Source organism: Pempheris klunzingeri, chromosome 6 (genome assembly GCF_042242105.1).
Source record: "Pempheris klunzingeri isolate RE-2024b chromosome 6, fPemKlu1.hap1, whole genome shotgun sequence".
NCBI classification, from domain to species: domain Eukaryota; kingdom Metazoa; phylum Chordata; class Actinopteri; order Acropomatiformes; family Pempheridae; genus Pempheris; species Pempheris klunzingeri.
The window spans coordinates 11,704,609-11,728,049 of NC_092017.1; the positions used below are offsets into that span (position 1 = coordinate 11,704,609).

At 44.5% G+C, this 23,441-nt stretch overlaps 1 protein-coding gene across 2 annotated transcripts; it reads left to right on the top strand.

Annotated features, from left to right (window-relative positions):
• The first annotated feature begins 314 nt into the window (after window positions 1–314).
• On the top strand, window positions 315–22,592 carry rgl1 (ral guanine nucleotide dissociation stimulator-like 1). Of its 2 annotated transcripts, none has more exons than XM_070832761.1 (18): window positions 315–683; window positions 13,930–14,040; window positions 15,809–16,017; window positions 16,116–16,190; window positions 16,340–16,530; window positions 16,663–16,787; window positions 16,927–17,142; window positions 17,228–17,331; window positions 17,442–17,526; window positions 17,701–17,790; window positions 18,147–18,233; window positions 18,494–18,526; window positions 18,641–18,762; window positions 19,080–19,169; window positions 19,367–19,550; window positions 19,962–20,213; window positions 20,338–20,452; window positions 20,738–22,592. In XM_070832761.1, the coding sequence occupies exons 1-18, from the start codon at window positions 525–527 to the stop codon at window positions 20,923–20,925; spliced, it is 2,436 nt and encodes an 811-aa protein (XP_070688862.1). In that variant the 5' UTR covers window positions 315–524; the 3' UTR covers window positions 20,926–22,592. The 2 variants fall into 2 exon arrangements, with proteins under 2 accessions (XP_070688862.1, XP_070688863.1); XM_070832762.1 differs by lacking the exon at window positions 315–683 and adding an exon at window positions 11,216–11,427.
• Window positions 22,593–23,441: the final 849 nt, after the last annotated feature.

A 23,441-nucleotide genomic window follows, 5' to 3' on the forward strand; every position in this document is an offset into this window, starting at 1 on the left:
TTTTTGAGGGGGGCAGGCCACCAAGTTATAACCCCGCCCCCTTTGGCCAGTATGAATGTAGGGGGTGAGAGAGAGAGAGAAAAGGAGGGAGAAAGAGAAAGAGAGAGACAATAGACCTTAATCACTCATGTGGTTGAGTGCTGTTGGCAAGCCAATTTCCACGCGCGCAGGGAGAGGAGAAAAAAAAACAGAAGAGAAGATAGAAACTGTGTGTGGTTGGAAGAGAAAGGAGAGAAACGGGAAGGGAGAACCCAGAGGTGGACAACTAGAGAGGGGAGTTATTATAAGTCACACCTCTGAGCTGAGGACAATTCTAGTCTGCAGGCAGACTGAAGAGAGAGGAGGTGACCAAAGCATCTGGCAACCAAGACCTAAAGGAGCCCAGTCAGTCCTCTTCCATCTTCCTCGTCATCACCTGAAGATTTCTACTGCTTCTACTGAAGAAGTCTCCTTCCACTCTGCCATCCACACAGAAGTATGCCCTGGCGTCCCTGTCACCCCTGCCGCTGATCCAGGCGGCCAGCATGATCTCACATTACCCTCTGGCCACCCTGCTGCCCTGGCCTGCGGGTCCTCACCACCACTATCCAGACCTGGATTGCACTTTACTGCTGGAGGGGGAAGGAGGCGTCGCCCTGCAGAGGTACCAGCCTCGTTCCCCGGAGAGCAGCCCACGCCACTGGGTGAGTAAACGCAGAATAATTGTGTGTTTGTGGAAATCTGTTTTAATTCCTGGGAAGCACAGGTACTTCCAGTCTTGTTAAACAATCTAGCAGATGTTGGCCTCCACACAAATGACCTTCCTGTGCCTTCTGTTGTTTGGAGTGTGTGTGTAGTGTTGTTCGGTGTCAAAGGTTCGGTCACTTCTGATAGATTCAAGGATGGGAATGGGAAGTGACGTGGGAAGTGTTTGGAGCAGTCAGGGGAATAACTTTGGGACAAAAAACAACTTGGAATTATAAATATTCAAAGATATGCAGCGAGGAGCAGATTGGCAGCCTTTTGTGAGTCCTTCACAATCTGTGCGTTGGATGTCTGTGGTGATTGTGAGAATCAGGGACAAGTGATTGGAAAGAAAAATCACAAGGAGTCTTTGTGTATGTTCTTATGTGTGTGCATGAGAGACAAAGCAGTGTGTGACTACAGCTGAAAAGTACATCACAGCAAATCTGTGGCTGTTCTGTACTCAGCATTCCTGTCCCGTCTGGTGGTATCAGGGACATCTGGTAGTGACACATCCTGCACTTGGTGGTTTACACTTGCTACATAAACCACCAGTGCAATGTACAGTAAACGAGGGTCACTTTGAGACCAAATCAAAAACACCCTCAACTTATCAGTTTGCTCCAGTGAGAGATCAGTCAGTGGTTGGTTTGTTATTTCTCAATTTATTGCGCTTCGGTTCCTCTCAACTCAATGAGATTTTAATAAGCCGACAACTGACAATAACTACCCAGTAACCTTTGGTGGCACAGACAGGAGGACAGCTGACCTCTTGTGAAACGCAATAATTCACATTCACTGTAACTACCGCTTATTGGTCACTCTGTGTGTGTGTGTGTGTGTGTGTGTGTGAGCCCAGTATTGCTGACTGGTCAGAGTTCACAGAAGAGACATTACTCACTTTACTTCAGAACCCAAATGCCATGATGACTTTAATATGTGTCAGCCAAGAGAGGGTCATGACAAAAAAAATGCTTACATTGCACTTCATGCCAGCATAGATTTCGTGTATTTAGCTCTATTTAATGAGATTCCTCAGAACTCTGTGAATACCAGAAAACAACCTGCAGTGACAGCTTACCCCAGCTTAGTTGTGGCTAATTGTTTGCACGTGTGCACTTGTGGGATTGAGACTAAAGTGAAAATATTTTTGGTGTTTACGAATGGCACATTGAGATTTAGTCAATAAAGAGAATGAGCTCAGAAAACCAGCCTGCTGATGTGTTCTTCAGCTTCTTCTGCTCCAGTACTGATATTCTATGACAGCAAAAAGGTGATTTTCCAACAGGGATAACTTTAGTACCCCATAAACCCAGTATAATTACTGTGATAATCAAATAACTCGTTGATAATAGTTAATCTGTGTAAAAATCTGTCAAAATACTATCACACTGCAGTGCTTGTATGTATGCTTTGAGTCAAAGTTTTGGTATTCTACAGTATATCCTACTCGTCACCTATCTGACATCCTGGCTGACGTGTCCTCCCATCTCACAGCACTGTTTCCACCAATTGTTTCAAAGGCTAAGAAGACTGGAGGTTAGCTTGCAGATGCTGACACTCTCTGAATACTGCAGCCAAAGTGAGGCTCAGCTTACGTGCATCACTGTGTCAGAAACTCATCCTCTTTGTGACTGTTTTTGCAGTATTGAGTTGTTATTGCCCTCATTGCCGGGTTAGAGGGCAATAAACATGGATGCAATAACAATGTTATGTAAGAATAAAACCATCAGCGAGGTAGTTGTTGTGCTTCAAGTGAAATGTGACTGTTTGGGTCCTGCCTTTTGCAGCAGCATCCAAAACCAAGATGTTGTGACCAGAAAGCACAGAAGATCTCAGACAATTAGATTAATTCTTGTGATAGAAAGCAATAAGTGCACAATCTCTCCACGTGGTACTTTGAGAGTCCATCAGCTGGCACACGCTGGCTGGGAGGACAAAGACTTTGCCTTTTACTGCTCTCAGGTGTTGATCACTCTTCTCTCAAGTTAACCTGTGTGAGGTTATGAAACCATGGCAGTCATAAATGCAGTGATTGGACTGATTACCTCCCTGTAATCACCCTGCTGTGCGGTTAACAGACAGCTGTCAGGTCCACAGTTCAGGTCAGAGACAAGGGAGGAGTGCTGAGGTGTCAGTCATTATCTGAAGTCCAGTGAGGACAATTAGACTCCCACATGAACACACATGACTGTTCACAAGTGGAGCTGATCAATGGGAAGATGGAGCAACTGAAATTGATGATAAAGAAATGACAAAGAATAAACTTGGATCTTGAAAATGCATCTTTTAAATATAGATATTCAGATGTTGCAAGATGTGTCACGAGAAGGAATAACAAAGGACGTGACCGGGCTTGAACCGAGCTGCACAGAAATGAGAGTGTTACACAAACACACACACATCTCAGCAGGTTATCACAGTACATTTTCCTGCTCTAATTGAATTTTAGAAGTCTGCAATGTTCTTTTATGCCCATATCTCTCTGTCAGTGATAGGACAATGTAATTAAGCATCAGGCTGATCAATAAAAACTCCAGTAGAGGGAATATGAGCCGCTGCATCACGCTCGTTGGGTTACAATAACTAGCAGGGTAGTTCAATAACCTCAGCGGGTCATTTGCTGAAAATGCAGAAGTGATTTTGTTCAGGGAAAACAGGGACAAAGGAGGGGGGGGGGGGATCTTGACACTGGCGTGTTTTCCATTGAAAAAAAGCAAGAACGCTGAGTTAGCACTCCTCCTTCCTCTTTCTTGTCTTTTTGAACAGAGAAGTGCACGTTTTAAGCTGATGCTCTGTGACGTGCACTGTTTCTATTCCTAAAGTCTTGCTCGTCATGTGTTTTGATGACTCTTCAGCGATTCATTCATCCGGCTGAGACTAGTTCTTTAGCTTTTGCTTGCTGGGTTCACTGATTAACCCAGTAAGCACTCACAATATGATACAGAAGAGGATGGACAAAGATGTACTTCAGTCCTGTCATTTCTGTCCTTGCTTTTGTCTCAAATTGCACAATTCACAAACTACCAGACTTCAGTAAAGTAAAGTCTAAGTCTTCTCTTTTCTCCAAAATCCAGGTCTCGGTCATCCTTTTATTCCATCCACCACTTAAGATGGTGTTTATACACTTGGGTGACCCCCGGCGTGTCAAGTTGTCTAGTTGCCTGCAGCTCTGCAGAGGTTCATATTGTGATTTTGGGCCTAATTAGGTCACATAATAGGACTGGTGTGAAAAGTCAATACTGCCGGCATTGACCCTGTCACCCAAGCCTCCATCCCAGCGCAACAACACCACAGGAGCAGCTCACTCAACTGGAGCAGAAACTCATCGCACCATATGGAGATGGGTGTGTGTGTTATGTGGCAGTGTGTGTGTGTATGTGTGTGTTTAGGTGTGGGCTGGTAGGAGGCAACATGTGCAGCAGCACTGTCTTTGATTTGGTTTGGGTTTTATAGGTTGGCAGCTCTGTGTGTGACACACACACACACACACACACAGACACTAAATTCTCTACTCATTTTCCCGCTCAGGCAGGGCTTGCAGTATTAGCCAGGATGCATGACTAGGATCAAGCTGACATGGTGATGTGTGTATTAGTGCATGTGAGTGCGTGTGTGTGTGTGTGTGTGTGCATGCGTGTGTTTGTGTGTGTGTGTGTGTGTGTGTGTATGAGAGAGACAGAGAGAAAGAGCGTGTGTGTATGAGTGTGTATGGCATTAGTGTGTGAAACTGGAGGTTGCAGGTGTCCGGAAGACAGTTAATAACATGAGTGTCAGCACTCACGCATTATGTATGTCAGCAGATTATTAACTCTACTGAGGTCAAACACTAGGATAAACATAGAAATACACCAACTTTAGCATTGGAAAAACTTCCTGTATTTGTGCAAGTTAATGTTTTATATATAAATATATATATGTCTTACTGCTTTATACAGTATCTAGTGCATCCATATTGGTTTGGTAGAATAATTCAATTCAATTTTTCAATTCAATTTATTTTGTATAGCCCAATATCACAACAGAGTTGTCTCACAGTGCTTTACAAAGTTCACTGAATAATAAATATCACATACTTTGCTCTGTGTTATGGCAACAGCCATGCTTGTTTTTGTGCTGTGTTTTTTCAGCTCCTGCCTCTTTTTTAGCAGCTGTATGTGTTGTTGTGTGCATCACTTACGCAGTTTCATTTCCTACAACACACATGCTTCACACTTCAATTTAACACTAACAGCACTGCAGACGGCAGCGTAATATCCTTCAGAACTGACAAAAGCACCAGAATTTTTATGTATACACACATACAGTACATACACATATGTATATATATATATATATATATATATATAGTAAAAGTAAAGCAGAAATAGGGTAAATTAAGTGTGATTTTGCTCATTCTGTTTTAAGAAATGTATGGTCTGCTGTGTAGTTTTCTGCTGTTTTAGCGCAGCAGCAGTTATCACCAGTGTGCTACCGGCTTCATAGATGCGGTGTGTTGTTTTTGTTGCATATGTGACAACTTAAGGGTAGCATGTATCTGTTGGGCAACAGATGGTCCATCTCTCATTAGCGGGGGGTCAGACAGACAACCCAGCTAGTCCAGACCGATTCATTCAGGGCTTAGCGGGGCTTAGATCTAGGGGGGTCAGGGCTGGGGCCCTGTGAAAGGGGGAAGTGTGTGCATGTGTGCAGGGACTTGTCTCATTTATTGTAACTCGACTAAATGCAGAGACACCTGAAAGTACCTTAACTACCAGCATACCATCTGAGTCATGATCGCTCCAGAGAGGATTATCCTTGCTGTAGTGCAACGCTCCAACTGACTCCATATGGAGGCTGAAAAAACAATTCACAATTTCTCATAGCGTAAACATCTCTGCGCATACAAATGATTTGGTAGATTTGGTGTCAATGAAAGAATAAACTTTGAGCAACATTTTCTTGAAGTATAAGCCTTGGTTTGTAGGGTCAGCTGTGTTTAATGTGGAGTGTGGAGGAGGAGGACGAGGAGGAGGAGGAGGAGGAGGGGTCTCGGTCTGCAGCTCTGGACTTTACTGGAAACTAATGATGTCACCCATCCAGAGAGAGAAAGAGGGAGAGCTTAACAACAGCCAGGACAATAGATCTGAGGGGAGCAGAGACATGACATAAGAGAGGAGGGAGAGAGAGAGAGAGAAGGAGAGAGGCAGACAGTACTTTAATGTGGCTGTTTGAACAAAGGGCTCAGTTGACCGAGGAAGAGACAGAAGAGAAAAAGAAAATGCAGCTGTGTGTGTTACAAGAGAAGACCCGGCATGTCCGTATCATCTGTGTTTTCATTGTTGCTGCTACTGGATCCACACACACTCATCTGCTGATGCTCATCAAATAGCTATCAAATAAACTTAAAGTCCTTTGCCACCGCTTGACTACTCTTCAACATCCCATTTAGGCTGATTTGATTGTGTCATTATTCAGTTTTATTGAGCTGCAACAGATCATCCTGACCCTGCATCATAAATCCAACCTCTTTGGTTTAGTTGCTCTGGCCTGATCGGCTAAAACCTCTGCTGACTCTGGATAAACACAGTGGTTTATGAACTCTGCCCTCTACTGGGCAGTATGCTTTGGAAACACAAACCCACTAACCTCACACAAACATACAGTGAAACGCACCGTGTGCATACCCATGCACAATACACCAAGAATGTACAAACAAGAACAGAGTATGAACGCACTGACACATTAGGTCCAGATATGGAAGCAGGAAAGATCCTCTCCATTTGAATTTTTTTACGTAATGACTTTCCAGAGTTTCCACAGAGGTTTGGCTCCAGACACAGCTGATACTCCTTTCACTGGATAAAATGATGACTCTCCTCCCTGCTGTTTACTTGTTTCCAGCAGAAAAGAAAGCAGAGAGTCTCTTTCCGGTCTGAAATGTGAAATCACTCACTCTCTCTCTCTCTCTCTGGAAGCCAGTGCAAGATGTTCCTGTTGCATCACGCTAGTCTTTCAGCCAGTATGGATCCTCTCAGTTTCTGACAGTACTGTGAACTCTTCCCCTCTGTTTCCTCCCTCTCTCTCGCTCACAGTACAGATAATGTCCTTTCAAGCTAATCTCAACACTGTCCGACACTTTCTTTGATACATGACCTTCTTATCTTGGATGTAAACATTGAGATGTTACACATGCTGCCCCCCCCACCTCCATTTACTGCCCTCTCGTGTGTCTGGTTTGGTTCTGTCCTTTCAGGATTGTGATTCCCATTGATTGTCGGCCTGTGCTGCCCATTCTACTAGCATAAGGAATCCCTTTCTCCTCTCCTCTCCTCTCCTCTCCTCTCCTCTCCTCTCCTCTCCTCTCCTCTCCTCTCCTCTCCTCTCCTCTCCTTTCCTTTCCTCTCCTCTCCTCTCCTCTCCTCTCCTCTCCCCTCCTCTCCCCTCCCCTCCTCTCCTCTCCCCTCCTCTCCTCTCCTCTCCTCTCCTCTCCTCTCCTCTCCTCTCCTCTCCTCTCCTCTCCTCTCCTCTCCTCTCCTCTCCTCGCTCCAGGCCAGAGAGGCTCCCCAGCCAGTCAGGTATGAGGACAGCAGGCTCGCTGGAGTCAGGAGGCAGGAAGTGGGAGATTTCCTGGAATGTGCGTTTTTCCCCACAGTGGTGCAATAACAGCGCTCCTCCTGTTTTTGTCCCCTTTCTGTCTGTTCTGTAGCTCCCTGTTCTGACTCTGTGGAACAGAGAGAAGAGCGTACTTGGGAAGTTTAATAATGGCAGGAACCCATTATAAGAAACCGCTCTTCCCTAGTTCAGGGCTTTCCTAAGTCTGATTACGTCTTTTGTTGTGTTGTATTAATTATCTGCTATGTTGAATTCTGAGCAAGGGACAACAGTTGAAAATTAGCCGTCACTTGCACATTTACAGTGATGCTGATCGATGAGTATTATCCCTGCAAATAAATAGAACTGAAAGAAATTGTCTTCTAAGAGAACAGAAAAGTTGGTATGAAGATTGGCCTGTATTACAGTGGAGGAATACCATGTGTAATTTTTGATAGCCTTTCAAAAATAGCTACATGAAGACGCCTTTCACCTTTACATTCATCACCACATTCTCTTTAACTTTTACATTCGGGCTACGGGAAATCTGATTCATAGAGACTTTTACCTTTCTTTTTGCTCCACCACATTTATTTGACAGCTGTATTACAGATTATCCAGATACAACAACCTGCTATCATTTATGTATGAAACACTATCAGCATCTCACGTCATTTTATGTAGTGTTCAGCATTCATATCCTTGCAGAGACTAGCAGCTTGACTTGCAATTAGCAGTCTCAAGGTGGTGACAAGGCGCCAGGAAATGAGTGGTTCCGGTCAAGAAATAGTCCTGGATACAACCCCGTATAAAACCACAGCTTTTTTTTTTTTTTATTACACTTTTTTGTACAGATTAAACAAAGAGACATGGTGTTGACTGATGAGTTTAAGAGGTTTGCCCTCAAGGAGATTTTGTTACCTTTGGACAGAGCAAGGACAACCCCCTGCTGGCTCTAGCTTCATATTTAGTATACAGCCATGAGAGAGGTTTTGATTCTCTCATCTAACTCTTGGCAAGAAAGTGAATAACTGTATTTACCAAAATGTTGAACTATTCCTTTAACTTGGATTTACACTTGGACTTGACTTGGATTTGGACCAAAATACCTAAGAACAGCTCTGACATTTACTGAAATCTAGCCTCCTACTTCTTAACCTATAAAGCAGGCCTGGATCTGTCTTTTCTGATGCGTCGCATTGGGATAATAAAACTAGTAAACTCCAATGGACTTGGACCCAGAGAAAGAATAAGTTGAAAGATGTGTGCACTCATCTGCTCATCCATCAGACGGAGCAGCAGCTGTCACATTTGTCAGACGTCTTGTTTGTATTGAGATATGACATCACTCCCACCGCGAGACCCACACGTCAATCCCCCCGGAGCTGAGCTGGAGGTCGTGAGAGGTCGCAACCTTCCCACTGCCCCTCTGGGCTTCCCAGAGCTCCAAAGACCCAACTGGACACCGAGGCAGCTCGGCCTGGGAACTGGAGCCCAGCCAGATATACAGCCAGATGAAGAGTCAGCAAGAAGAAAAACTGATAAAACATGCAGTATGATTACCACACACCGCAGAAACGCTGGCGTAGACATGTATCGGGCTTCCCTGGCCTTTTAGTGCCTTCCAGGCAAACCTGGGAGGGAGGGGTGATGCCAAAAGTGGGGACCTTGTGTGTGTGGGTGCACTGACAGCGAGATGTGTGACAGCCGGTGACGCTGAGTATGACGTAGCGGTTACGTGTTGGTGCTATGGGAACTAGAGGAGTGGGTAGACAATATTGAAAAGGGGGCCGCAACAGGTCCAGCCACCTCTCCCACTGAGCCAGATGACAATACACACCATAACATTCATGTCTCCTGACTCTGAATCAGCGATGTCTTTATGTCATCAGCTGACTAAATGGACTAACAAATGTATGAACCACTCCTTGCTCACATTTGATATACATTTACGATACAACTTTGCACAAAAAGACCCCTCACAAAGTCGACCCTTGATTCATATCTTCCCGTTTATTCACACAAGTGGGACGTTTGAGTACGTGTGCGGCCACATTCACAGAGGAACACTGTTGCCCATTCTCCTCTCCTGTCTCTGACAATGCACAGTACTGATGACGGCATCTATGGCCTTCCTTGCATTGTCCCACACAGGGGCTATGAGGCTGCAGCTGCTTCACACACAAAACAGCTCAGGCCGCACACATGAAATGTGGATGTTAATGTGCATTACAGTGCTGTGAACACTGATGTATACAGGTAAATAAGCAGATTAGTCAAAAGTAAATAATAGTGCAGGCTTCAACTCTACACAAATGTAAACAAAACAGAGTATAGCTTAGCTTGCTGCCTTAAGTTAACAGCGCTAAACTGATAAAGCCAACCAAAGTGCAAATAAGCTGAAATCTACACAGACAGGTGAACAGTTATTATAATATTGCTGAAAAGAAAAATGAACAATGAGAAATGATGGATTATGATAATAAACATTCAAATAAGAAGAAAAAATTCAGGAGCTATCTGAACTTGGAACTCACAGATACACAGTGTACATATACCAGGTTTGTACACCTTCTTAGTCAGCTGTCAACTTTAATTTGTTGGATTTTGTGTGACTACGTAAACAAGAGTTACTGGACATATGACTGGTTAAACTTACTCTGAACTGACCTCTGTAGCCTCCTCTCACCTCTGTTATTTTTATTGTTAAGTGCCTCTCACGACCTAGCCTACAATACCATACCACTCAACAAGAATACAAAACTACCAGCTTGATAAGTCGAACTCTGACTACTGGAGCCTCATGTTAGCTTCAGCTACATTTTATACATTAGTGTTTTTACACAGAACAAGACTTGTAGATTTTGTCCAACATCTGTTAATCTGGAGTCATGTTATGAAGGTATTGCTTCACTGCATTGCCAATTACAGCAAACTCTTATCAGAGTAGTGATCACAGTACACGTTGGGGGTACATACAAGAACAATACTCAAAAGGTATCCAATTGTCCACCCCAGTGATCGATTTGGACCATTTTAATGCTCTAATGTGCATAAAATTTGGCACCGATTGACATTAATTTCCAGCTCCCAGTGAACCTCAACTGCATTTAATGAGAACGCCCTGACGCTCTTCCACATCTGGGTTCTCCTTTGAACCCAGATGTGGAAGTTCCCCAGAGAACCCCCTGAAGGGAGGTTCCCCCCACCCCAAGTGTTAAATGGATGGTTACCAGCCCTGCTTTCAATGTACATGTGCGCATGTGAGTAAGCATGTTGTTTTAAGATGAAAAACAAGAGAAACCTGAACTAAAGTAAGATCAAATCAAATCATTTCACCAAATGAGGAGTTTCTTACATCAGGAAGGTTTCTAAGCATTTACATTGTCCTGTTCAAGAAAACAATCATGTGACAGCTCACATGCAAAAGACATCTGTTGTCTTGTGTAAAATGTTTTTGTTGACTAAAATAAGGTGAACAAAATCATGTAAAAAAGAAAAGCAAAAGTTAGAATACAAATTAAAAAAAAAGATAAAACACAAAATAGCACTAAAAACGTTTATTCTGAAGATAAAATAAAAACCTAAAACAGCAGCAAAATCACAATGAGATAAAAGAATAAATCGTATTCCTTTAATCTAATGACTACATTAACAATGTAAAATAAAGCAGAAGTAAACCTCTATATTCAAATGTTTATGGGAATTTCATAGGAAAGTGATTTGTGATCCTCGTGTTTTGGTGAGTTGCGCAAACTGAGACCACAAGCCTGCGTCTGAGCGCGCACATTGTTGTCAGTGTGATGAAAGCCGGACTAACGGGGAGGAGGAGGAAGAGGAGGAGGAGTTTAAACGGGACTGTCGTGAGTGCAAGCGGGAGGAGTTTGGTCATTCAGTAGAAGAAGGGAGAGCCCACTGACAGAGAGAGGAGGAGGATCTGGAGTTTGGAGCGGAGCGGACGAAAGTGAGTGTGCGGAGAAGGAGGAGGACATTTTCACTGAGGATCAGAGATTTGTTTTGGAAAAGGAACACATCTTCTTCTTTCCCTGGCGGATTATTCCCGAGCTCTGATGCTGTCCCCGGATCATGAAAGAAACGCTCACCATGAAATTTGCCTGGAAAACTAAAATGGTAAAAAAAAAAAAACCCACACACACATAAAAAAACTCTCATGGCTTTCCATCCTGTGCTCTGTTGTTGAGTTTGTGGTTTTGAAGAGAGGGGGAGAGGGAGGGAGGCTGAAGAGGGAAAGGGGGGGAGAAAAAAAAGGAGGGGTGATTGTAGGCTTGGGAAAGTAGCGGATAAAGGGGAACAGAGGAGGAGGAGGAGGAGAGCAGGGGGGGGGGTGTTTGGGGGACAGTTGAACATTGCGCAGTAATTGTTGATATTAGGCTTTAAATCCAGTTTAACCTACTTTGTCGGGGCGTAAAGCTGTCGCGCAAAGTTTGGAAACGTGGGGATGGGGGAGCAAACGTTAAAAAAAAATCCCCTGCCGACTCCGCCAGAATATGAACTCGATCCGCTAGCTTTCCCCTTCCTGATGGTGGATATGAAAACTTTTGTCTGGGGGCCCGCAGAGAAACAGAGAGGGAACAATTGGCGAGGCCCCTGTCTCTCCACGAGTCCCAGCTGCGTGCAGGCGAGGAAAACACAAAAGCCAACAGATCAGCGCCAAAGATTTAACAGTTGTTGTTGTTGTTGGTGTTGTTGTTATCTTGGGAGTACTGTTTCACACCCAGTTGATAGGCTGATTAGCACTATTTGAGCTCAGATAGTGTACCGCTTAGCCCTCTGCTCTCCTTAGTGTCCTCCCTGTGTCGGTATGAGCATCTTCTGTGGAAGTTAGTGCAGAGTAAACAGCCCATCTCCTCTTAACCCAGCCTCATTTCATATACTTTGCTCTCTCTCTCTCTAAACTCATCTCTATCTCCTGTGTAATGCATCCCATCCTCCTCTCTCTGTTGAATGGAAATATCACTTTGACTTTGAGTGTTTTGGTTTTCGTGCAGGTTCGTGGAACTTTGTCAGACAATAAGCCCCAAACTTGGTGCACAAAGCGAGCTTTTTTTTTTTTTGCTCTGAAAAGCACCTCCAGTTCTGTGGTTGACAAAAAGCAGGCTGTGTGTGCAGACTGTGAACTCAGCAGGCCGGGCCGGCCAGCACAGAGACCTCCCGCTATTGTTTTGGGAGTGTGTGGACTGCATGACTCATGCACTGATGTATTTATCTGTCTCTGCGCCAGCCATCCAGCAGCAGCCAGAGTGGCAAAGAGAGAGAGGAGCATGGACTTACTAGGTTGCTGACCATGAGACAAGATGCTGAACAGGGTAGGGGACGGGAATGCAGACAAATTCAGCGTAGGACATGCAAGGACAGACATGCTTGCTCGTTTAATCTGCCAGAGTCAGTTTAAGTCCCTTTTCTTTTTTTCTCCTCCTCTCTCTTTCTCTCTCTTTGTGTGTTTTGTTTTTTTGTTGGTTCGGGCTTTCTTTTCATTTTGGCATCACATGTTTCTGTTCAAACCCAAACATGGCTCAGTCATGGCCGAGTGCCACTGGCCTCCATTGAGCCTGTTAACGGCGACTTTGACCCTTGACCTCTTTTCTGGCAGCTCCACTGTTTGGGGAGTAGCATGGACTTTGCCACTGAGCTGTGTAAATGAAAGTGGGGAAAAGTGAGAGTGATCTTGCCCTGTGTGTGTATCTGTGTGTGTGTGTGTGTGTGTGTATCTGTGTGTGTGTGTGTGTGTGTGTGAGGACTTGGCCATGATACTGCATGCATAGTGTTAATATTTGGCCTGTCCCGCTCCTCCGCTGTCTCTGCCTCTTTTTTCGTCCCTGTATCCATATGTTGACGTCTCGGCATATCCTGGGCTGTGTTTGCGCACACTCTCCCTGAGCAGGAGTTTTGATTTCACTCTGCTGCATCTTTGTTTATGCACTCTGCTGTTTGTCAGTGATTTACAACCAGAGACAGACGCAGTGCACATGGGACAAGATGAACTCAAATCCGTGTAGTATTATGAGCTGATTTAACTGTGGTTGTTCTCTCAAGGCACTTATTTGTAATCAAGCTCTCTTTGCTTGTATAATTAGACAGACAAACAGACAATGATATGCCAACAGAGAGAAAAAGTGATGCAGATGTTTGTGTTTTTTTAAATTGTGTAGGGGTTTGTTTGGGAGACTTCATCCATTCTGGCTCTTATCTCCAACTTACTGAGCTCCAGGAAAGCTGTCCAGCTCTGACATCAGCTCCAAAGAGACCGGGACACGGTGAAAGAGATGGATAGGGAATAAAAGAGGGAGTAAAGACAGGGAGGGAGGCCTGGCAGGCTGCAGCAGTGGGGGTTGGGGAGTTGGTCATTCTTGATGTTTTACTGCACTTTAGTCCTTCTTTTGCTTTGAGTTTGTACGAGTGCTGTGGTTGTGTTTCTGTGTTTTTTTCTCTGAGTCTTCCTTCTGCTTTTCTCAGAGAAGTTTCCAAATACGTCAGTCCCTATTTTGTTAAAGTATTGAGATGACACTTGTTGTGGAAGTTAGCTCTGCAGCCTGCAGTTATTTACAGGAAATCGTTGTATGTTTTTATCCTAACTCTCCTTTTTGCATTTTGCCTCTTACTCTTTCCTTTCAGAGCTCGGTGCAGGACTGGGGGGAGGAAGTCGAGGAAGGAGCCATCTACAATGTGACACTGAAGAGGGTTCAGATTCAGCAGGCAGCCAACAAGGGAGCAAGATGGCTAGGGGTGAGTAGGCCTGTTTGATGTCTCGCACTGTGACAGAATCACAGCTGACAAAGCTTTTTCAAAGGAGAGACGAGCCAAGTTTCAAACCCTCAACAACAAACAAATCATGCCCATGTAAATCTGATGCTTTTTCCACTCGCTGAACCTGTTGCAGTGCAAAATTTGAGCTGCTGATTTTTGACCAAAGTGGAATAATCTCACTTGTAAATGCGTCATAAAAGCAACCCAGTTACTCTGCTGAGCCTAAAAACAGAAAAGCTGAGCTCTATTGTTCAAAGCAGACCATGCCTTTGACTTGTGGGGCGTCTCTCGGCATTGTGCACCACCGGAGCTATTGTTTTAACATTTGAGCTGTAAATCTCCCAGTTTAGATAACACGTTTTAGTTGCCTGCTGAAAATCAACAGTTCCACCAGACCTGGACTGTTTAGCTAAAGCATGTGATTTCCTGACTTTCCAGGCTGCCAAGAAAACTGCTCACTCCCGTGAACGGCGGTGTTTTATAAAACGCTGGTATGACAAAAAAAAGGGCATTAAAGGCTTTTCCTTGAGTTGTGCATTTTTTCAGTGCTGTTTCCTCCCCTGAGCTGTTTATATCAGTGTAATAAGATGTTAAACAGTATATTATTATACTGCACAGAAGAGCCAATTAGGGGCATTATCATTAGTTTCTCTTGCGTGTTTTCTCAGCAACAACTAAAGTAATGCATGAACCAGAAAATTATAAGTCAGATATACGGGAATTACTTTGTTTCCAAGAAAACGAATCAGTTTCTTGTGCTGTTAGTCTGTCTGTGTCACTGTTGTGTCTTTGTGCCCGACATGGGGGTTGGGGATTGGCCCATAAATGAAGCAACAGATAACAGCTCTGAGGCTTAAAAACTGTATTGATGTATTGACGACATGAGCTGCCAACTGTATTCAAGCTAATTAAAACAACGTGAGGGCTTTATACAGTGCTGTCTATTGAATAGAACAGAATAGAGAGCGATCCCTATTGAGGCATCAGTATATTTACTATAAGCGGTCAATTGTACGCAACAGCAATTACAATCAGTGGGGCTGACACAGATGTATTGTTTACAGTGTGTATAGTAGTTAGCAGATTTGGTTGCAGATTCAGTGTATTTCTAATTCATTGTGAAAGGAACAATCAAAGCCTGTGTGTGTGTGTGTGTGTGTGTGTGTGTGTGTGTGTGTGTGAGAGAATGTACAGCGGGTCATCTCACAGAGATAAACAATGGTATTTCTCGGTGTACTGAGTTGTTATCAGAGGGGAGAGGTGGGAGAACTTGGCTGTGCTGCTGTCCTCCTCTCTGTCTGGAGGGACGGTGGAGGAGGGGTCTGCTGTGATTAAAAGCAGATTGGAGCGTTTCCTGTTGTAGTGCGCTTACTTCACCAAGGTCTCCTTCTCTCCACGCCTGTGCCACCTCTTCTCCTGCTCTCTCTCTCTTTCCGACTGTTTCGTAACCACCCATTCTGTTTCCCCGTAGACACAATAGTCGGACACATCTGGGGAAGTTGGAATTAAATATAGGCACGATTGTCCTCTGTGTTTCCTCCCTCCCTCCCTCCATCTTTTTTTTTATCTTTTAATGAATTCTTCCACACCTGTAATTTTACATTGTAAAGCTTAAGAGCTCAGTATAAATTTGTAATGATGTTCATCCAAAGAAAGCTTGGGAACCGTCAGCCAAGTAACTTCAATTCACAATAGCAGTCTTCAGTTCACTTTGCGTCAGTTTAACAGTGTCAAATTATGTGTTTAGGCGGAGGGGGATCGTCTGCCTCCCGGCCACACGGTGAGCCAGCTGGAGACCTGCAAAATCCGAAGTATCCGCGCCGGCACACTGGAGCGTCTGGTGGAGACGTTATTGACAGCATTTGGAGACAACGACCTCACCTACACCTCCATCTTCCTGTCCACCTACAGAGCCTTTGCCAGCACTCGGACTGTCCTGGAGTTACTGCTAGACAGGTAGGGGTGGAGTGAGGTGTTACATGAAGCCAAGTGAATTCTTTGAACATATGTTTTAGTGGTTTTAAATCTACCCTCTCCTTTATCTTCTGTTTCAGGTATGGAAATGTGGAAGAAAACAAGCAAGACACAGGCGGATGCCAAGGCTCTGAAACCAATGGAGCCATCAGAAAGTGAGATACATTTTTATACGCTATCAGTTCCATATGGACAGCTTTTTATAGATAACAACTTTCAGCAGTGCAGCTGATGTAGCACACCTGTCCACCTATCATTTCCAGCTCTCCTAACACTCTCAAATCTTCCCCTGATGTTACCACAGTGTCTTGGCCTCTATCCTGCGTGCCTGGCTGGACCAGTGTCCTGAAGACTTCCAGGAGCCCCCTGACTACCCCTGTCTTCACATGCTGATGGACTACCTGCGCAGGGCCCTGCCAGGCTCAGAGGCTCTCAGACGGGCAGAGGGTCTGCTGGAGCAGCTGCAGAGTCAGGCTGGCATGGATGACGCTGATGGTAATTAACAAAGGCTCTCATTAAAATCCTATTTCAACATATACTCCTTCATGCTGTCCTGTACCATTAGGGTTTTCATCGAAAGTATCAAATTTCCTCTGAGTTAAATAATCTGTTTTTGCTTGCCTGCAGCTGGTTTCCACGGCAACAGTTCTTTCTGCCTGGGGGAGGAGGAGGAAGTGGAGATCGAGGTCCAGGAGGACTTCCTGTCGTTTGATGCCGACCTGGTGGCTGAGCAGCTTACCTACATGGACGCAGTAAGTGGAGGGAAATGAGATGGAAACAGAGGCTGTCTGGCAGTGCGAGCTGTGTGGGAGGGAAAGATTACGCAGGTTACATCCCTGCGATGTTTCTTCAGTGTCGTCATACTAACATCAGCCTGTTCTTCTGCTCTAGCTGCTGTTTAAAAAGGTGGTGCCCCACCACTGCCTGGGCTCCATCTGGTCCCAGAGGGATAAGAAGCACAACAAGCACAGCGCCCCCACCATTCGAGCCACTATTACGCAGTTTAATGCTGTGGCGGCCTGCGTAGTCAGCACAGTGTTGAAGCACAGACAGATCAGACCGCATGTCCGAGCGCGGGTCATCCAGCGCTGGATAGACATCGCTCAGGTTGGCATAAACACGAACACAAATTCATCCATAAACCCTCCACAAAAACGGACCTAGTTATGAATGTTTTTTTGTCTCCTAACAGGAGTGTCGAATACGCAAAAACTTCTCATCTCTGCGAGCCATTGTATCTGCGCTGCAGTCAAACCCTCTGTACAGGCTGAAAAGGGCATGGGCCTGTGTGCACAAGTAAGCTCCCAATCTCTCAACTATGCAGATAATCTCACAGCCTTTTGGCAATATTCAACACTATGTATTTTAGCTGATGTGTCTTTTAACTGAATCTGTGCTTGACACAGAGACAGCATGCAGACATTTGAGGAACTGTCGGACATTTTCTCTGATCACAACAACTACCTGACCAGCAGAGAGCTCCTCATGAGGGTGAGTTGTAACTTTTATTTTACATCTGAGGGATCTGCAAACTTAGATTCAGTATCTTCTGTGAAAATCCCTGTTTTAAAGTGTGTAGATGTAACTGTCAGATGTGAGACATGCATTCATTCACTGGCAAGAGTCTTGCGGACTGAAGCTGAATCTTTTTTGTTTGCCCTGCAGGAAGGCACTTCAAAGTTTGCCAGTCTGGAGAGTTGCGCCAAGGAGCACCAGAAACGCACCCACAAGAGACTACAGCTGCAGAAGGAAATGGTGAGACAGAGACTGGCTAACTAAGAGCTTGCCAGACAAATGAATCTTTTCTTCAAAGAGAGCTAAAACAGGGCTCTATAATTTAAAACAACACATTCCTCTAGAGCAATGTACTGTAAAGTGAGTTCTAGCCTCTCCAGGACGATGAAGCCACATGCTTAGCTTTGTTTACACAGTGCACTGTGTGCTGTACTTGCATTAAGCCTGTGTTGTATTTTACAAAACCCACTCTGGCATCTATAAACTATGAGGACTAGAGTGTAAAATTAGTGTCTTGCTTTATTGTGGCGTCATTTAAGTATTTATTTAAACTAGATGTGGTTTCAAAGATATCAAAAAGCTGTTCGTCTCCACAGGGAGCGATGCAAGGAACGATACCGTACTTGGGGACTTTTCTAACTGACCTGACCATGTTGGATACAGCCCTGCCTGACCTAGTAGAGGTAAGAAAAACCCCTCAACACCTGCTGAATGTGTGTGTGTGTCGATTTTTGAGACCGTGTGTCTGCGGGTTTACACAGCTCCGCAGATCTGAGGGTCTATCTGTGTAACCGCTGTCACAAACTGGGGCGTAAGTTTCCATGAGTGCGTGAGGAATTTTGTCGGTCCATTTTTGGAGTGGTCCACCTAATGCTGTTTGTCTAAGCAGCCACTGGTATGTGATGTCCAGGGTCTGACAGCGTGCTCTTTGTGTCCTCCGCAGGGTGGTCTGATCAACTTCGAGAAGAGACGCAGGGTGAGTGTAGCTGAAGGCGGCCTGCTCTGACATGATTACGCCGTGACAATTATCACATGATGAGGTCGACTGAAGTTCAACCGCTCTGACACTGGTCACTTTCTGTCCCTGCAGGAGTTTGAGGTGATAGCTCAGATCAAGCTGCTCCAGTCGGCCTGCAACAGCTACTGTCTGACTCCAGTGCCGTCTTTCCTCCGCTGGTTTAAGAGGCAGTCTCAGCTCAGTGAGGAGGAAAGGTACTGCTGCTTCACTCAGACCACCTTCTTTCATGATTTCACCATCACCCATGAGATAACAAACAAATTAGTGCATGTGGTCATGGTCTGGTGGACCTATTGTTCACGAACACACAATAAAAGCTTCTTTCTGTCCTTTCCCCTCGCCTGTCCCTGCTGTTCTTATGTCACGTCTTCACTCCCCACTGATCTATTGTATGGTGCTTTCTCTTTCCCTCCCTCTTTCTCGGAAAACTCAGGTTCTTAAAACCAACAGGCGTATGATCTGGTAACGTTCTGTGATGCTTAAAGCTCATTATCAGTGTTTCCTCTTGCAGCTACGCCTTGTCCTGTGAGATTGAGGGTCTCGGTGACAGCAGTCCAACCTCCCCCAAACCTCGAAAAAGCATGGTGAAGAGACTCAGCCTGTGAGTACATCCAGAAAACAGACGCTAATAGAAGCTAATGGAAGAGGGTGTAGTTTTAAATGTCTGAAATTAAGTATGGAGTCCTTTGGCGGGGATCCATTTGTCCCATTAGAGATGTCACACTGTCATATTCAAGCAGTGAATTGCTGTGACCTGTTTATTTTATTATCTAATAACTGGCTTCCTCTTCTTTGCAGGCTGTTTCTTGGAACAGACAGTAATTCAGCCAGTTCACCAGTCAGAGAGACGCCGCGCTCGCCACCTACTGGCAGCTCAGGGGAGAGCATGGACTCGGTCAGCGTGTCCTCCAGTGACTCCAGCAGCCCGTCAGACAGCGAGGGCCTCGCTCCCACTCACACCTCCGACTCCCAGCAGAACAAGGTGTGTTACAGCTCTGAAGAGAACGTGTTGGATTTGGTCAGTCTTAGGAACTATATGAAAATGATCAGTTGTGGGAGGGGGGGCTGAACTTTATGGAAGGAAGAATCTGCCTCTGGGACGAGAGAGAAGGCCTTCCACTATCCCTAAATATCTTGACAACAACCTTCACCAAACAGAAAAAAAAACATGCTACTAATTTTTCTGGTCCCTTTTCTGCGGTCTCTTTGTCAAAATTCTGTTATTTGAGTTCATATGAAAAACAATTCAGTTAATCTCTTCTGAGCTCTGAAGGTGTGACTTTGCTCCAGTACCTCAAATAACTGCAAATTAATAATCAGATTATGATTCGGGGCATTTGTGGAATAAAACGGTCCTGCTGAGGTTTTAACTTGTAGTTATTTTCCTCCTCAGCTATCAGAATCCTCCTCTTGTACGTCACTCCACTCCATGGACACCAGCTCGTCGACAGCCAGCGTCTCCATGACTCCTGCATCTCCCTCACTCCCGGGGCCCCCCTGCACCCACAGACGCTCCATCTCGCTCACACCCATGTCACCCAGCTCCGCGAGTCAAACCCTAGCTTACAACACCCAGGCCCAAGATGCATGCATCATAAGAGTCAGCCTGGAGCACGGCAACGGGAATCTCTACAAGAGCATACTGGTAAATAAATATGTGATAATAATATCCTGTGTGAGTGAGATGCTCTAGTTTTACATTTTTTACATGATATGTGTATATAAAACCCTAAATGAGTTTTTTTTTTTTCTGTCTGTTCCCAAAATAGTTGACCAACCAAGACAAGACTCCGGCTGTAATTTCTAGAGCCATGGCGAAGCACAACCTAGAGGTGGAGCCAGAGGAGGGATACGAGCTGGTACAAGTCATCTCTGAGGAGAGGGGTAAGACAAACTTGCCTATTCTTTTAAAATGAGTCTTATTAATCTGTTTCATGGAACCTCAGCTAAAACTGTGATATAATTTGCACTAATGTGCCTGAATTGTATCTTTATTATTCCACATAGTTAGATCTTTACAGGGCATATAGTACAGCATTTTAATTATTACATTCTTTTCCACTGATCAGCAGTTTCCCAAACTTAATGAACCAAAATGACTCATGTATTGCTGACACTAACACCAATAGGCTTAACCATACTCAAAATGTCCGCTTTATCCTCTTTCAGAGCTGGTGATCCCAGACAACGCCAACGTCTTTTACGCCATGAACACCTCAGCTAACTTTGACTTCCTGCTGCGGGTGCGAGGCTCAGTGAGTCGGACGGTCCAGCTGCGAAGCCGGTGTAGCTCCACACTCCCTCGCACTCAGCACCGCTCCAGCCTGTCGCTCAGACTCAGTAAGGTCACGCTGTGACCCCGGACTGCAGCGGCCCAGCTGTTTGCCCTTACTCCACTCCAGGACCAAACAGGGCTTGATGTGAACTGCTGGGTTGTAGAGGAAGAGGCTGGATGGATAAATGGACGAGGAGATCCAGAGGACTGCTGATGGATCCCAATGAGTTTTCAGACTCTTTAAGAGCTTTGACTCTTATCTCGCCACCCTGACCGGTGCCATCCCTCCTTGTCTTTCCCAGCCCTTCGCCCAGCCTTAGCATGGAACATGGCTGTGTATCGTGACTGCTGTGCCAGTGGGACTTGACTTTTGACTAGTGACGCCTGTGACGGAGTGAAACAGCGACCCCAAGTGGCCTCCACTCTTTACAACAACAGGTTTTTGCACATGTAATGGGAGCAGCTGATCTCCTGACCTCCAACAGTATTCTGATATTGAATGAACTCCTTTTTGTCCTGTGATGTCTGTGTAGCTGAATATTCACTTTCTGGCGATAGAAGTGTGATGAATGCAGAAAGAGAAGATAGACTGCAGAACTGAAGAAGTGGACTGGGTGTCCTGTTGCCTTTATCGATGAATGAATGGACCCCTGACAGTATTCTGAATGATATTGATCAATTGATTGACAGGAGCTGTGATGTCATTATTTCCCCTGATTAGCTGCCATGTCCAGCTCGTGCACAGTGTGCACTCTGCGTGTGTGACCAGCCCCTCTCATGTTGTGAGCTATGTGACGAATGCAGTGTTAGATGCATTCTGATTGGTTCCAGTACTTGGTTTTAACAAGTCCTCGGCAAATATTGAAACGGCCTTACCTGCCCTATCTTTAGGGCGTAGCGATGAGTTGCTTTCTTATCCGGAATGACGTTCCCTCACATTTTCAGACGTGTTTTAAAGAAATAGAATAGATGTGCAAGAACAGAGAAGAGAAGGGAACTGACTTCCTGGAGAGGAAAACACCATACAAAGTGTCTTGAACTGATGCATACTTGTACCTCTTTGCCCTTCATTATATGAAATATAGAGTTGCACTTGTCAGTTGGTAAAAGATGCCAATGGGATGTGAATACAGAAGAATGAGCAAGCCACCCTGTAAGTGGTTTTCTCCCTCTTCACTAAATGAATTACTATTTTTGTTTGTAATTGTTGCTTTTTATATGTTTTTGTAACACAATTAAGGCCAGAAATGTATTCCAGATTGGAGAGTGATGGAGGACTTTTAAAAGTAAATGTTGAAAAAAAAAAAGCCAGTGCCAGATTTTACTGTGATACACTTGGGAACCTTTACTGAGGGACTCTTAACTTTATTTCACACAAAGCCAAACACTCCTTCACTCAGTAAACACCCATCTGTTCGTCTCACGGGCACATCATCATAGCTTCACAGCTACATCACCTACGCTCATCACCTGTCACATAAAGCCACACATTTGCAGAATCCCTACAAATCTTAAAATGCCATGCTATTTGTGCCATCATCAAATGTTTGTGCAACCAGGTAATGTTCCTTGCTTAATATTCCCTCTGGTTCACTGGTGGTGACTTAATGGCCCAGTTGGACCAATTAGTTGTCTCCATGCAGCACTTCACTTTAAAATGTTCTCATTAAATCACCTTCAGTCCCTGTGTTCTTCACTGCCAAAGACTCTTCCTCTACCTGAATAAATAAATTATTATCATTATTATGAGCCGTCTCCTGTCTGTTTAATGATTCCCTCTTATCTTTTACACTTCCAAACATTTAATTACTTTTTTTGCCATTTTAAAGCACATCTGACTACGCAAACAACGTTATGTAATAATCTTTGCTCCAGCTGCATTGCTGCAGGCGGACCTACATCGGTCTTTTTGCCCTTGTGCTGTGATAGACAACATGTTCGGTCCTGTGAGGATTGACATTATCAATAAAAGGACCAGAGACTGTTCTGGACAGAGCACAAGTTATTTTTGCTGAGTGGAAGACATTTCTGCTGACGTGAATGCAGCAGTCATGACCTTCCTTTCCTGAAACTGGTTTTGCTGCGCTGGTCAAACACTTTTCCAGGAATTCAAAGACAAACATGCATATATTTTTTTAAACATTTACAGGAATTAATTTAAAACATGAAAAACAGATATAATTTTGGAAAATGGAACTTTCTTTTAAAAGCCATAGACTTTCGCCATTATTCAACACAAGCCGACACAAGAGGATGTTGAAATCCACCACTTCAGCAGCCACTCCAATACTCCCAATGAAAGAGCGCAGTGTCGAGCTGGGTTACATGAAGTTAAAAGTATGCTTTTAACTAAATACAAGCTTTGTAGTCTCTATTAATACTCATACATGAAATAATAATGACAAAATCAAAGAGTAAAACAATATACTTTGTTCATAGCAATTACTGTAGGAGAGATAACAGGAAAGGAACAAAGAGAGACATCAAGCAAAAGTGTGTGTGTGTGTGTGTGTCTGGGGGTATGTTTGTGTGAAATTTTTACCTCTTTAAGTCTCGAAAAAAACCCTGTTTGTGTGCGCACAGCTCAGATCCCCTAAA